The sequence below is a fragment of the Acanthopagrus latus genome, chromosome 10 (genome assembly GCF_904848185.1).
Source record: "Acanthopagrus latus isolate v.2019 chromosome 10, fAcaLat1.1, whole genome shotgun sequence".
Taxonomy (NCBI): domain Eukaryota; kingdom Metazoa; phylum Chordata; class Actinopteri; order Spariformes; family Sparidae; genus Acanthopagrus; species Acanthopagrus latus.
The window spans coordinates 18352847-18368906 of NC_051048.1; the positions used below are offsets into that span (position 1 = coordinate 18352847).

The 16060-nt window shown below is 41.0% G+C and overlaps 1 protein-coding gene across 4 annotated transcripts; it reads left to right on the forward strand.

Moving 5' to 3' along the window:
• Window positions 1–435: 435 nt before the first annotated feature.
• Window positions 436–14539, forward strand: LOC119027149 (oxysterol-binding protein 1-like). 4 transcript variants are annotated; one of them, XM_037112069.1, is made up of 17 exons: window positions 438–801; window positions 1774–1946; window positions 2182–2390; window positions 2534–2702; window positions 2956–3067; window positions 3217–3400; window positions 4062–4179; window positions 4844–4901; window positions 5180–5344; window positions 6877–7122; window positions 8300–8420; window positions 8646–8749; window positions 9152–9247; window positions 9404–9591; window positions 12172–12407; window positions 12529–12567; window positions 12658–14539. In XM_037112069.1, the coding sequence occupies exons 2-17, from the start codon at window positions 1810–1812 to the stop codon at window positions 12798–12800; spliced, it is 2325 nt and encodes a 774-aa protein (XP_036967964.1). In that variant the 5' UTR covers window positions 438–801; window positions 1774–1809; the 3' UTR covers window positions 12801–14539. The 4 variants fall into 4 exon arrangements, with proteins under 4 accessions (XP_036967966.1, XP_036967967.1, XP_036967964.1 ...); XM_037112071.1 differs by lacking the exons at window positions 12529–12567; window positions 12658–14539 and adding an exon at window positions 10320–10455 and having other exon boundaries at window positions 436–801; window positions 12172–12308; XM_037112070.1 differs by lacking the exon at window positions 12529–12567 and having other exon boundaries at window positions 439–801.
• The last annotated feature ends 1521 nt before the right edge of the window (window positions 14540–16060 follow it).

Sequence of the window (16060 nt, forward strand, 5' to 3'; positions counted from 1 at the left end):
TCAACTGGGTTTCCGGTTTAATCCTTCAAATTAAAACGTATATACGCTAGATAACAAAAATACTTAAGTGTACTGAAGCAACGGTAATGATCCAGTAATTTACTGTTAATCTATTAACAGCATGTAAACGGGCCTGTCTGTTCGTGGGTATACTGTGTCTGTGTGTGTACTTGAATTTAGTGAAGATATCCATAAAGTCTTCCTGTTTCCATCAGCTTAATGTTGGCAGGTATGGTGTGGTGATCTGTTAAAGGGTTAGCAACATATAGCATAGAATATATATATGTGAATGTCAGTCTTTGACTGAGCTGAACAATGTGACTATAAAAAGTAAATAGTGCCACAATCTACCATTACTATGAAGAAAAAAACCCAGCTGGTTTCGTCTACGTTGGTTGACTTGACACGGTGAACGGGGAAAACAACTTGGCTGGCAATTTGTTTCTAGACGAGACGAAATAGCGCCGCACCGGGTGTAACCACCGAGCTAACGTTAGGCTAGTTAGATGTAGCTAGCTAGCTGTAGATTCTTGTCGGCGTACGCAGCTGTAGAATGAACATTATACACACGATTACTGAGGGATACTAATGAAACTCGCTGGTGTCGCGTTATTATACAGTCACAATACTGCTGTTGTCGACGTCGTCGCTTTAGTGGTTTTCACCATTAGCTCTCCCGTGTTGGTCAGTTAGCTAGTTAGCCTATTCAGCTAGCTAGGTACAGTAGCGTATGGGTGTCAAAGTTAGCCGTGACTTCACCGGGTATCTGGTTGCCTGAGCTCACATTTCGGACACGTCAAGGTAAACATTTAGCTCTCGGCCAGTTTGAAAGCTAGCTAGCAGGCTAACGATTGTTCAGCGGCGGGTCTCGCTTGCACCGTTTTGTAAATGTGGACATGTCAGTTGGCAAACTTCGAGCAAACATGATGACAATTTGTGTTTCTATACTTTAGCTCCTGTTCTATCAACGAGCAGTTATTTCAGCGACTCCCTTTAGCTTCACTGGAGCTAGCATTGGCTAGTGTCAAGCTCGTCATTATAATCAGTTAGTTGTTAGTTTTGTGTTGTTGTCATCTTGTCTCTTTGTGCCAATTATTGTGCAAATGTCACATTTCCATGAAAATAATCGATTGAATCACACATTTCAAAATCTTGTCGTTTGTGTCCATTGACAATATGTTGTATGTTGGTGCTTAATAAAACTAAGCATCAGAGTAACGTGTTTTAGAATTAACTTCCTTCTTTATGTACATGTAACTTCGGCTTCAACACTGATTGTTGGTCAAATGTGCCACATTGACTGTATTGATTCTTAAGTTAACCTTTGAACTGTAACACCACACTGAAAGATCAATATCAACCACCAGTAACATATTACTGTTTTAACGATGAGCAGTATCTAGGTAGGGCTTTGACTACCAAATATTTTCATCATCTGCTGAATTTGATCTTTTCTCTATTAACTGTTGGGCCATAAAATGTCAGAAATAGGGAACCGTGGCTGTTGCAATTTCACAGTTCCTGAGTTGACATGTCTGACCTTCTGTGAAAACAGTCTAAAGTGCAAATACATTCAGTTTGATATCACAGTAGACTAAGAAAAACAGCAAATATGCAAAATTTGTGGAGCTCGAAACAAAGCATCAATTTTCAGTTTAATGGCTGGATAATTTTGGGCCAGTCTACTAACTGACTAATATTTTTGGCCCTCCATGATCAAACAAGTCTTGTCATGCAAATCCTAAGTTTTCCAACTTTGATTATCCCTTCAAGGTTCCTCAAATCTGTTACTTGATTTTGGGGACGGTGATGTCGGAGCCCAAGACCCCCACTCCCGTCCCTGCTGGAGACACATACAAAGGATGGGTGTTCAAGTGGACAAATTACATCAAGGGTTATCAGCGGAGGTGGTTTGTCCTGAGCAACGGGCTGTTGTCATATTACAGGTAAAGGTTCCTGGAAAATTTAGGAATGATTCAGTCACCTTGATCATGTCACCAGAGATGCATTGATCTTCTTTAACTACTGCTTTATCACACCAAACTAGCTGCAAATTAAGCAGGAGACAGTTTGCCTCACCTAATCAATACATCTTTCCGACTTTAGGAGAGATTCCATTCCTGATTGAAGCCTAGTTGTGATTTTGTGTCAAATCCAACGCCTTTGATTATATTATAATAGGACCCAGGCAGAGATGGGCCACACGTGTCGAGGCACAATCAACTTGGCCACAGCCACCATCACTGTGGACGATGCGTGCAACTTTGTCATCTCCAATGGCGGTGCTCAGACGTACCACCTGAAGGCCAGCTGTGAGGTGGAACGCCAGCGCTGGATCACTGCCCTGGAACTGGCCAAAGCCAAGGCAGCCCGCATGCAGGCTGAGTCAGGTAAAACAAACAAGACAAGGCAAAGGAGGAAAATGTTGAGCGTTTGTGCTCTGTGAACACAAAGCTTTTCTTAAATCTTTGGAATCATAGAGTGTCTCTGTGAAACTCTATTTACGTGTTTCTGTTGCTGTGATCATTGACAGATGACTCGGGGGATGACTTCTCTCCATCATCCCCGCCGCAGGCACCTGGACAAGGTGGCGGGTCACAGAACACCGAAGTCCAGTCTGCTCTCAGAACACTAGGCAGCAAAGTGGAGGATCTCAGCACATGTAACGACCTGATCTCAAAGCACGGCTCTGCCCTCCAGAGGTCAGGCTTTACCTGTCTTAAGCTCTCCTGTTGCTTCACTCTTTAGTCTCTTCAGGCCCGAGTTGAGTTTCTCATGTGTCTTCTATCTTAACTTGGAACAAGCCGGCATAAACATATTAACATTTGAGAAAAGAAACACATGATTATCAATTTTTCTGAGAAAATCATGTGAAGACACTTTTGGTGTGACAGGAAATTGATGATATACAGTCCCAACTATTTAACCTTATTGAATGTTTTGATATTATTTCAGATCTTTATCAGAACTGGACAGTTTGCGTCTGACTGGAGAGGCCGGGGACAAGATTCGGCAGGTGACAGAGAGAGCCACACTGTTCCGCATCACCTCTAATGCCATGATTAACGTAAGTTTCCCTAAATATATCTTCTTCTGCCGTCTTGTTCATGTATAATTTACCAGTGAAAGTGAGCCTTGACAATCCACACTCCAGGCAATTTTCTCTCTTGGGTTTCAATGCTTCTAGTTGACCATGTTTGCTGTTTCGCCCCTCAGGCGTGCCGAGACTTCCTAGCACTGGCTCAGGCTCACAGCAAGCGGTGGCAGAAGGCCCTTCAAGCAGAACGGGACCAGCGGGTGAGGCTGGAGGAGACTTTAGAGCAACTTGCCAAGCAGCACAACCACCTCGAGCGAGCGTTCAGAGGGGCGGCACAAGCTAATGCTACTGCAGACAATAAAAGTAAGACGGCCGGAAATGATCACTCATTCCTCTTTCCACTTCCCTGTTCTGTTCTTCATTTGCGCTATGCGAAATCTGCTCTGCATTGAGTTTATGATCCATTAACACCTCCATTACAGCATTCTGTTATTTAATGGTTGTTGATCTTGAACATAAGCCAAACAATTCAGGTCAATAGAATATAGAGCTAGATAGTGAGTCTTGAGCAGCAGTAGGTGTCATAGTTTGAAAAACACCCAGAGAGGAAACAGTTCATTGTGCACAAAATCTGACAATAACACACCAGTTTTAAAAAAGGAATCACTAGTGCTCAAGATTTGAAGTTGATTGCATAGTCAAGTGCTTCCCAACCATTTTAGGCATATAACCTCTTAAATTAAAGCGCTGTCTACTGTCGACGTCAGGTAGTCATGCAGAAGCCATCTTATAGTTCTCAAGATAAAACGTCTGTAAACCAACGTGACTTCATGCTGTAGAAATATGATCATTTTCTCAGTTTCTTTCCTGTTAATTGATCGTAAATGTAGTAATTTTTTCAAGCAAACATACCAAAGTTGACCTAGATCTATCTCATCACATGTTTGAATTTGGTGCTGATAACTGATAACATCACTTCAGGCCTAAGAAGTCTTCCCCTTTAGAAACTCTGAACTTTGTTTAGGTTCTGCTGGGCCGGGAAAAGGCGAGGCCAGTGATGAGGATGACGACAACGAGTTCTTTGATGCCATGGAAGAGGCTCCTGAGTTTATCACTGTACCGGCAGATCCACAGTTCCACAAGTCAGTGCACTCCCCCCCCCAAAACCACAAGAGCAAACAAACACACACACATTTTTGTATTGCGTGAGAGCTCCAATACAATGTACGAATTGTCCCGTGTTCAAAGTTTATTTATTTAACCACTCCCTTATGCTGGAGATGCCGGTAAAATATGTCTAAGTCATGCAGGCCGAAATCTCAGGTTTCACTTACTTGTGCAATCACTGGTTAACTGATTGTAGAGATCCTCTGCCTGACCCGGCCCGCGGGGTCGATATTTCCCGCCACTATCCTCGGGCCAGGCCCTTGATCAAGCATTTGTGTGTTTTTAAATTTTTTTTTTTTTTTTTAAATAACTCAAAATAATGACTATATTTACAGCTAGAAAATACGCAGCTCTCTTCTCCCTCCATTGTTGTTTTCTTTTGTGTTGCTGCGCAGTCTTACCCGTGACTTGTCCTCATGATGAAAATGTGACTTGTTGCATACGTGACATGACTCCCCGAGACGCAAGAAGAAAGCAAAAATATCGTCAGTTATAACAGCCCACGTAGGAAAAAAATGTTGGGTTTAAATCGGGCTCAGGCTCGTAATTACAGTTAATGTGTCGGGGTCTGATTCTAGGTCTAATCAACCAGAGCTCCATTGTATGTGTGTAATCTCTTTGTGTTTCAACCTCTTACAGAAGGTCGAGCAGTAATGTCAGCGGTTTCAACAGTGAGATGTGTCCTGATGATCAATCGGTAGGTCTCATTCTGTCCCCTGGGATGTGGGTAAAAGGACTGGTTCACCGTTTGTCCAGCAAAAATCATTAAAACATTGTTAAACATTAGTCATTGTGATTTAATTTAATACATATATAATAGCTGTACTGTAAATCTGCATCAGGCTGGTAGATATCTTAATACTAAAGGTGTGATTGAGCTGTAGTTCAGATCAGACACATTTCAACAATGACTCTGTGAAGCTGATTTCCAGAGGCTTTCATGCTGCTTATTGACAGTATTTCCTGCCTTTTTAGCTTAACGAGGAGCCTCTAGCGATGAACCAGGAATCCCCCTCTCAGGAGTTAGTGCCCTTAAAGAAGAGGCGGACACGCATTGCGGACAAACCTAACTACTCTCTCAACCTGTGGAGCATCATGAAGAACTGCATTGGGAAAGAGCTGTCCAAGATCCCGATGCCTGTGAGTATTTGTTGCAGGGGTGAACGTAACCCAATGTGACTTAAGCCCTATTTCCACTAAAGTACTATAGGTATAGTTCCCATTATACCTCCCTTGTTTTGCGTTCTACAGTGTACTTTTAAACGTATATACAGGGTTGTCACCACCTAGGCTTTTGAAGGCCCCTGTTCACTTTTCCAGCAGTTGGGAGACTGGTGTTGAAGCTGCTGCATTTTTAAGTGACATGCTGTGACCTCTCCCTTTTATCCCCTGATATCGCCTGATTGACAACACTGGCCCTGTGCTCCCTCTGTTCGCTTTCTCATTTCTGCCATTCAAAGGATCAAAAGAAAAGACATAAAAACAGGGGAAATCTGTCCTTCTGCTTGATTAATCAGTGATCTGCAGTGTTTAAGTCCACTTTTAGTATGGGAACAGTGTGTTCAGTGCCTCAACAGAAGGGTAATGGAAAAAACAGTATGGTAGCGAGTGTTTTTTTTTGGTAACTTTTGATAATGGAAATGCAAAAATAACAGCTCTAATGTGTAACACACTAAACTGGACTGCTTAATGGTGTTGAGGCTTTAGAGGATTTTATTTTAGCAGGCCTGACCAGTAAAAGCCTCATAGTGTCTTCATTTCCTGCTCTACAAGTTGCTCTAAGTGTTTTCAAAACAAAAGTGTATTCACTGTAAAGGTCATGCTGTGTCATGGCACTGTTCAGAGATCAGAGTGCTTCACCCCAAAATACTCTTTGTTTTGTCAAATGCACTGAGACATGCGTACCTATTTCCTATAACTATGAATACCACTGTGCTGGGTGGAGTCGATTGCAACAATGATACCTTCATAAATCTCGACACCAAGTGACATCTGTCACAGACTTCTGTCGCCAGTGCTGAGAGTTCAGTCAAAACACAGATCCATCCTCATTGTCTCCTCAATACTTGTGCAACAACATTCTGTCAGAGCCATGAGAGACTAAAATAGCTCTATTTACATAAGAGTGTAGAGATATCAGTTGTTCCGTGGGAAAAAGACAGAAGCAATAAACAAAAAAACTAGAGATGGCACACAGTGCAGACAAATTATGATCCATACAACTGAAGCGTGATGCTGACAAAAAAACGCCATAACTTGCTGTGCTCAGCTCCATTAGAAAGGATGATTATGACATAACATCTCATTTCACACTGATGCATTGTGCTCTTTACATAAGTAACATATAATTGTGTCTTTAATAAATATCTGTATATGCCTTAAAAATCCCACTTCGGTCATAAGTACATTCACCCTCCTTTATTTGAGTTTGTCATTTCATCCAGTAAGCTGTTTAAGTTTTGCCACCAAAATGCTATAAAAACCCATATTTGTAAGGAATACACAATATAGCTGTAAAATTTAATGTAATAAAATGTTTCATTTCAGCCAACATTTTTAGTTATTGATAAGTTATAATATTTCTAGCTGTTTTTACTAAAGATCAGGAGAATAATCATTGAATTCAACCATCTAACTAACTAACGAGTGAATTCATGAAATGTTCTCTGCAGGTGAACTTCAACGAGCCCATTTCCATGCTGCAGCGGCTGTCGGAAGACCTAGAGTACCACGAGCTGCTGGACAAAGCTTCCAAATGCCAGAGCTCGCTGGAGCAAATGTGCTACGTGGCTGCCTTCTCTGTATCATCATACTCCACCACTGTCCACCGCACAGGCAAGCCCTTCAACCCTCTGCTAGGAGAGACGTACGAGCTGGACCGCCGGAGAGAGAGCGGCTACCGCTCCCTCTGTGAGCAGGTGAGAAGGAAAATTGGTCTCTGAAAGAGTGGTGTCGTAAATGGAAGTGAAACTGAACAAAGAGTGACTGTCAGGAAGGATGACTTGAAAAATTCTGTTGGCTCAGCACTGAAAGAGCATTTGACTTCCCTTTTTATATGTATTTGGTGAAAAACATGTCAGCAGGGGCTGGCATTAATGAGTGTAATCTATCAAAAAAAGGAAAACAGCCCTTCAGTGTGTATTCTAGCAATTTCCACAATTACTACACACAGGTGAGGACAACTGCCAGCACAGCAGGTACATACCAACAGAGGGAGCCACATCCTTATAAAAATTAAGATCACAGATCAGCATTCATATTCACATCAGAGGAAACAAGCAAATTCGGTCTTAATACAAATTACTTAACGCTAGAGAACAGTGTGTGTTTCGCTGATCTCTGTACAGGGTGCAGGGTTGTAACAGTCATTACCTTTGATCCATTTCTCAAACTGCGCCATGTTGGGTCTTTGTTTATGAAGGAATTGGGCACTGGAAGTCCTTGAAAAGTCATTGGTGTGAGGAAACCTCAAGGATTATAGGGTCAGAGGAGTAGTCACAGGGAAACATGCATGTTTATATATCATTGTTTGCATGGGGAAACTCTGTAATGAGATGTTATTAGAAGTAATGTGACATTTGGATACATTTGGAATTTCTTAAAATTGGTGTATAGTCTGGCATTGAAGATAACATCTTCTGTGTTCTCCTTTATTGGGCTCTGAAGCAGATTGACATATTGCGGACAGAAAAGGGTTTGTAGAAGTAGAGTGGAAGCTTAATGCTGGAAAATAAGAGTGACTGGTCTTTATTCTGGAAGAACAAGAAAATATATCCAGTCCAGTAAATAATCCAATAAATTGTGCTTTCAGACGGCAAATCTGGAGCTTTTTCTTGTACATACAATTTACACCAATGGGTTTAATGAGATCAAATCCTGGTGTCGATGAGTAATGCAATTGGATTTGGGATTTTCAAGCTCTGGTGCATAACAATAGGATATTCTTTTCATAACTGACAGTCAAGTGCTTATAAAACTGTTTGTGGTTCACAATTATGTGGGAGGATACAGATCACATACCAGTAGAACTCGAGGAGCACAACCTGTCAACCTTAAATTATGTTCTTATTTCAAGTCAAATTGTATGATTCACAGGTGAGTCATCACCCACCTGCAGCAGCGCATCATGTGATTTCTGACCGTGGCTGGACTCTGAGGCAGGAAATCACCGTTGCAAGCAAGTTCAGGGGCAAATACCTGTCCATCATGCCTTTAGGTAAGAGCCAGATTGCAAAGATTTTAAGCATGCTGTTCTGACAATGGTTAGGTTGTCATATCACTGCTGCAGTTCATACTTGTTGAAGGACCAGTTTGGTAGGAGATTTGTCAGTAATGCTGGAGGAATGAACTTGGCAGGATGAAAGTCTAAATCAATATGGGTGACTGAGCAAAAGACAATGGTTTGCTTTTGTAGATTATTTATCTTTCTCTTTCCTTTCAGGCACGATTCATGCAATCTTTGAAAAGGGCAACAACCACTACACATGGAAGAAAGTTACAACCACAGTGCACAACATTATCGTGGGAAAACTATGGATCGATCAGGTGAGACCAGCAGATTTAAAACAAGATGACATATTTAAAGATCAGCCTGGTTAGACAATCAAGTTGGAACCTGAAAGATACATTAAAATATCATGAAAAGATAAAATGGTTTTGGGCCGATATTAGGTATTATCGAACATCACCAACATCAACATTACTTGTTATAGCTCACCTGGCTGACCCTCTAGACTTGCACTGATATTCAATTCTTAAAGGTTCTTATTCAATATTATTTTGTGATTTAAAAGTGGTGTATGAGTAGTATAGCCCATACTACTGATTAACAAAAAACAAACAAAATTAGATAAAAATGTATGATGATATATTATAAAAAAATACTACAGTTTTGTATGGTGTCAGGGACTGAAGAATTCCCTCAAAAATTATTTTCTTCTCTGCCAGTCTGGAGAGATCGACGTAGTGAACCACACCACTGGAGACCGCTGCCACTTGAAGTTTGCTCCTTACAGCTACTTCTCCAGAGACGTAGCCAGGAAGGTAAGAAACATGCAAAGACAATTGACTTAATTACATGGAACTTTTTTATAATATATTCTGTAGTGTCTGTGTGTATAGCACCCACACATTAAGTGTTTTCAATTGTTTTTTTGTGATTGAGTTTGCTAACCCTTTCTCTGCCTCTCCCTTCTACAGGTGACAGGCGTGGTTATGGACAAGGATGGCAAGGCCCACTATGTGCTGTCGGGTACGTGGGACGAGAAGATGGAGTTTTCACGGGTGATGCAGAGCAGCCGAGGAGGGGAGAATGGCACTGAGGGCAAACAGAAGACTGTCTATCAAACCCTCAAAGCCAGAGAGGTGTGGAGGAGGAACCCACTACCGTAAGTAGCCGGGCTGTAACATTTCACCGTTATGAATAGAAAATTGATTTTATGGTTAAAGGTAGAACTAGACCGATACACGGACCTCTGAATCAATCTAAATGTACTGTGAACCGGTCGATGGCCCAGTTATAAGTTAAAGTTATAAATCAATTAAGTGAAGCTGCTGTCCTGCTACTTCCGCACAGCGTCATCAAACTCTGGTAAAAGTTCAAAGGTGAGTGCGAGACTCTTGCGAGAATGCTGTTAGTTGATAGTTGATTTACTATGCAAGTGTCACATCTAAAATCAAAGGTTTGTGAGAGATTTTGTTTTTTTTGAGTTGGACAGAAAGCAGGTAGTTTATAAGCTCTGTAGATCGTTTAAGAACACTGGTAGCGTGACAGATCTTGGCGTTCACCTGGTGAGGCAACATGATGAAACCTGTGCAGACAGTGAGGATCCTAGTAAAGCGAGCAGTAGCAAGAACAAAAAAGACAAGGACATGGAGATTAAACCCTTTTTCCAGCCACAACTCAGTAAGGTCTAAGGTAATCATGGCATCTACTGCCCGTTTTATTGCGAAGGACTTATGACCTGTCTGCTTTTGAACGCATCGCAATCATTAGCTGTGGTAGTGCTGCACACTTTTAACTGTCAGTTAATCCAACTTTTGAGTTTGTTATTGTAAGTGAACCTTCGCCTGATTGTTAATCGTAGGTGTGATTTCATACACTGATTATGACAAGGAAGCAGAGGATACAGTCAGTCAGGGACATCCAGTTCAGAGAGGTCCAATGCAGACAGATCCGGCTCAGAAAGACCCTGCTCAAGGAGATCCAGACAACCGGATAGTTGTTCCTCAGATCCAGGATCACACAACAGGTGTGTTTTGTATACACTCAGGGTATAAGCAGATTAAGATAAAGATATACATAACAGAATAAAAAATACATAAGATTCCTTGTTCTTATGAAATATCTGCTTGAAGCTGAGCAATGCTGCACTTTTGGTTTATTCTATTTTATAATTAAACAATGAATATCTAAGTGAAACAAAGAATCAAATCGTACCAAATCAGAATCATATCCTTCCATAATAAAAAGTGCCTGAATCACATTGTAGCCCATGTATGTATCTAGATATGGGTCAGATCACCTTATAAGGGAGATGCAAACCCCTACTAAATAGTGAATCCATTACCAATAGGTGTGTGCAGAAGTGAGTCATTGACACAGAAGACAACATGACACTGTAGTTGTTTTTTTTATGTTGAGAGCCAAACATTTTATCCTCACTTGACTTTTTGTTTTGTTCTCTCTGCATTTCCTTGGCAGCTCTATACAAATAGATCCTGCTTATCAAGTCCCAAAGCAAACATGTGGACCAGTTAGACTTCTTTCTAATGTTCACTGCACATCAAGAATGCATCAACACACTTTGTGGGCTTTGATGTTACAAGCGACTGAAACTGATCCAAGTTTAATGTGACAGAAAGAAGGATCATTAGACATAGGAATGATTTAAGGCATCAAATATTGCTGAAATTTTTGTTTTTTTCTTACCTTTACAACATGTTGCAAGTTACATATCAAGAACCTGAGCCAGAAGGTATCAAGAGCTCAATGAAAGGCTGAACTTCAGTTTATGGTAGAACATTGGTGCGTTGATCATGATGCATTGTGTCATGCACTAAATATATGGCACTTTGCTTTTAAAGGGTCCTTATGTAGGTGTGGTGAAGAAGCTCAAACTCAGAATTTTTATATTTCATTATCATTTATGATTGATGGTTATTATTTCCATTATTTCCGGTGAGCCTCCTCCACAATAAAACATGTTTGGAAACCCTGCTGTTGAAACTGAAGGAGGCTGAACGATAATGAGCCAGTAGTGCAGCTGCTACACTCACACTGAAGTTCATTCACCTCAGTGTTCACACATGCCAACCATGTATACCTCAGTAATGACTAAGGCTTTTTGGATTGCATGTTTAAACACACTTGATGCTTGATGTCTTCTCCTCATTTTTGCATGTTTGGTTTGGTATAGTAGAAACAAATTAACAAACTCTGTGTGTTCATGAGTGAATAAACTGAAAACAAAACTGACCTGAAACACAGTTTATACTGTTTTACTTCTTTTTATTATTTTTTTATGTGGCAGACCCTGCCTCCTTTCTAGCTTCGAACAGTGTTCTAGGATGCTATTTTCCTCTGAGAACAGTTGGTTTATTCAGTTATGGAAAAAATAAAAATGTCTGAGTTTGTGCTTTTACCTCATTGATATTGTAAATATTAAAATTTCGAGTTTGAATTTCTTCTCCAAAACTACAATGTGCCCTTACAAATTAAAATGCAGCAGACATTTAAAAATGCAATAAAACAGAATTTGAATAAGATGAGCATGACAAGGCAATAACAAGCTTCTTAGAAGCCAGATATAAGAGATAATGTAAGAGTTCTGGTTTGTCAACCTTAATGACAGAATTGCATTTTGATTATGAGAATGACAAACATCAGCATCATTTTCATCTTCTTTGTATGTGGATCCTAGTTTTGACCTTCTGAGCTGCTGTTCTCCCCTTTTCCTCTCCCACAGTGAGGGAGCAGAGACCATGTACTACTTCACTGACTTGGCGTTGACTCTAAATGAGCCAGAGGAGGGCGTGGCGCCCACCGACAGCCGTCGCAGGCCCGACCAGCGCCTGATGGAGGATGGCCGCTGGGACGAAGCCAACTCGGAGAAGCAGCGGCTGGAGGAGAAGCAGCGCATTGCCAGGAGGGAGAGAGAGAGAGAGGCTGCAAGCCAACGTACCTCGAGCCAATCAGAAGACAGTGAGTAGAGTGTTATTTAACGCTTCCCTTCTTCTGTGTTTCTCTCTACCTTTCATGGGCCAAATCTTAAAATTGAGGGGAAAAAAAAATATCTCTGTGATCGCCTTTTCTCTCCCAAAAGCTGTCGATGAGGACTCTCTTACTGATCCGTCCTTAAAAAGCAAGTACTCCTCTTTTTTTCGCCTTCACTGCCTCCTCATGCTTTAAGTTCTGTTGTCTTTTTTGGTAACACAAGTCTTCTCTCTTTCAGGCGCACCTCATGAGAACTACCAGGCACTTTGGTTTGAGCGCTGTGAGGACCGGATCACAGGTGAGCAGGTCCATATCTATAAGGGAGGCTACTGGGAAGCGAAGGAACGTGGCAGCTTTGAGGGCTGTCCAGACATATTTTGACCTCGGCATTGACTGCGACATGCCCCCAAGAGACTGATCCATCAACACTGCCTGGTGGATAGCTCCCACGAAGGCCGGCTATTCCTCCCCACTTGGACAGCTGCCTCCCTCCAGCGGCTCTCTGTTCTAAGAGATCTCCATGACGGTCACTACTGTCTGATCCAGAGGAGGGGCAGGGTATTTCCTCTGGCCTCCCTCACCACCATTTTGCTCTCACACATCTGAGAGGACTGGAATAATGAAGGTTTGCACCGCTTCGAATCGGGTCAGGCTGAGCATGACAGGGAGGAAATGAAACGGGCAGTGCTTCCAAATCTAAAGTAGATCAGTTGTTTTAGTCTCTCTACTCCAGTCTGTTCAGTCTCTCAGACGAGTACCGGAAGAGGTTTCTGTGCTGATAACATCCTGTGAGATAATCTAGTGTCCCTATTGTCATCCACAGCATTGTGTGCTTTGGTAATAACTCTAAAAAAAAAAAGGAGGGTAAGACCTGATTAATATATACATTTACATATAAATATGATTTTAAATAATTTCATTAAAATGTCGACTGGTGGCCTTCAAGACGTTAGCGAGGATTTCTTGTTTATCTCTCTGATTTAGTGTCTTAATGTAATGAAGTGAAGGTTCTAGTGTGCTTGTGTGTATGACTGCATATCTGCTCTTCCATCACTTTACAGCTCTGCCACTGTGCGGTATACTGTGTCTAAAACAAAAGAACTGATTGTTAAAAAATTATACTGGTTGAACCTCCACACTGTCATGTTGTATAGTTAGGGGATTTCTTTTCCTTAACAAAGGCCTGTTGGAAATTGTGAACTCTTTGAACATCCTTTCTCTTCGCCTTAGAACTGAGCAACATGCTCTCACTTGTATTTACGTCACCTGAGTGGATATGATGCTGACATTTGTAGCTGGTTTCTTGTACAAACATTAAAACATTGACGATGTAGTTGGAAAGACGACAGAGCTGCAAAATGGCAAAACGTTTGTTCCATTTCTGAGAAAAGTTCACAAGTGCAGTTTTGTTCAATAACAAAATAAATAAAATTAAATATAAATGACAAGTATAGAAATTAGCCATTTTCACAGGCCTGGAATAACATGCAGCCATTTTGTGGAGAAAGTGAAAACATTGATTTAACAGTGTGCGATACTGTGTGTGTTTTTTCTTTTTCTGTGTGTGTGTTGAGAGGAACACAAACAAATGAGCAAAGAAAACAGTAAAGGCAGTGGTGAAAACAAACGTCACGTCCTTGTGTATCTGCTGAAGAGTTCATACATATGCAAGAACATTTTGACACCAAAAACATGGAATACTGTGTGTGTGCGTGTGTGCGTCTGTGTGTGAGAGCGCACATGTGTGAGAGAATTTCATAATTTTGTTTGTAAGTGTACTTAAAAATGAAGAATAAAGAAACAAAGAAGCGTTGCAAATAACTATGATTTTATAAATGTATAGATATTCATATTATAGTATTGATAACTGTAAGGTAGGTTTTTCTCTTGTTCTTTCAGTTCCTCTCATTGGGTGAAGGCTGTCTTCATTTTCAGAAAAAAAGGGAGTTTCCACACTTAACTGAGGAGACGTGACATTGTCCAGTATTTTGTATTAACAAAGAAAAAATATCTGTAATAAACAAATGCTGTGATGTCAAACAAGTAGCTTTTCATTTCATTTTCCCACTTACCATTAGTTATTAATTTGGTAACACGATTAAAAAAATTTGCCAAATCAATTCTTTGGAATTTTGTGTCCTAATGTTCAGTAGGAGCTTCAGATGGGATGACGTGTTGTCAATAAAATAATGAAAAACATACTGTCAGTAGATTACTTCCAGCTGATTTTAACTCGCTCTCTGTGTATATGAATATAAATGTGTACATACATTTATACTGCTCAAAACAATTAAGGGAACACTTTAAACACACATCAGATCTTGAGGAATGAATTATTCAAGTTGAAAAGCTTTACTGATGTACTTTGTTTACTTTGTTGAGTACAAAATGATGTGACAGTGGTCAGTGAAAACCCAAACCCCAACCCACTGAAGGCTGGATTCAAAATCTCACTGAAAATACAAGTAAAACATTGCTGATCCAACTCATAATGTGACTCAGTAGTGTGTAAGCCCCCCACATACCTGTACCAATCCCAAAAACATCGGGGCCTGCTCCTGATGAGTCAGTGGATGATGTCCTGGGGGATCTCCTCCCAGACCTGGATCAGGGCATCACTGAGCTTCTCGAATTTCTGTGGTGGTACTCGGTGGCATCGGATCCACTGATGCATAACATCCCATGGCTGCTTAGTAAGATTTAGGTCAGGGGAACAAAAGGGCCAGTCAATGGCATTAATGCCTTCTTCATCCAGGAACTGCCTATGAACTGGCCACATGAGGGCGGGGATTGTCCTGCAGGAGGAACCCAGATCTGACAATCGCTCTGAATTTTGTCCCGGTACCTGACAGCAGTCAGGGTGCCATTGGCTATGACATGTAGGTCTCTACCACGCTCCAAGGACATGTCTCCCCAGACCATCACAGGCCCATCAAACCTATCCTGCTGGATGATGTTACAGGCAGTTTTACGTTCACCACAGCATACTGAGCTAGCTAGCTAACAGCAGCTATAGTTATCACCACTTATACAGTAGGTTACTCTGGTGATAACTGAACTTACAAACTGAAATATCTCCACAACTATTGGATGAATTGTCATGAAGGTTATTTCAGGCTCAGGATGAGGTTGTCTTCTCACTTAGTGCCACCATAAGATGAAAATTGTCATTTGATCAGTATTATGTTCACACCTAATAAATAAACTACATTTCCAAAACAGCTAATGTTAGCATGCTTACACACTAGGAAATGGTGATAGAAACAAATAGCAGAAAATGTACTTGTTTTTTGGACAAGTGAGTATTAAAGTGACAGTTTAACTCAAAATCAGAACCACATATTTTTCCTCTCACCTATTGTACTTTTAATCCATCTACACTGTTTTATTGTGAGCTTCCCAGGTTAGGAGATGTCAGTCTGCCGTCTCTAGACTGTAATGGAACTGGATGGGGCTCTGCAATGAATCTGAAAAGCGCAACAGCATTGTCTCTTTCCGAAAACACAGAAATTGTTGAAATCTTAATGCCGTCAGAAAAAAATAGCTCCTACATGAAGCTGTCTGTGAATTATCTTGAGAAACAGGCTCATGATGTCTAGAAAGACACCATCTAGTTCCATTATTTTTTAGAGGAAACCAAT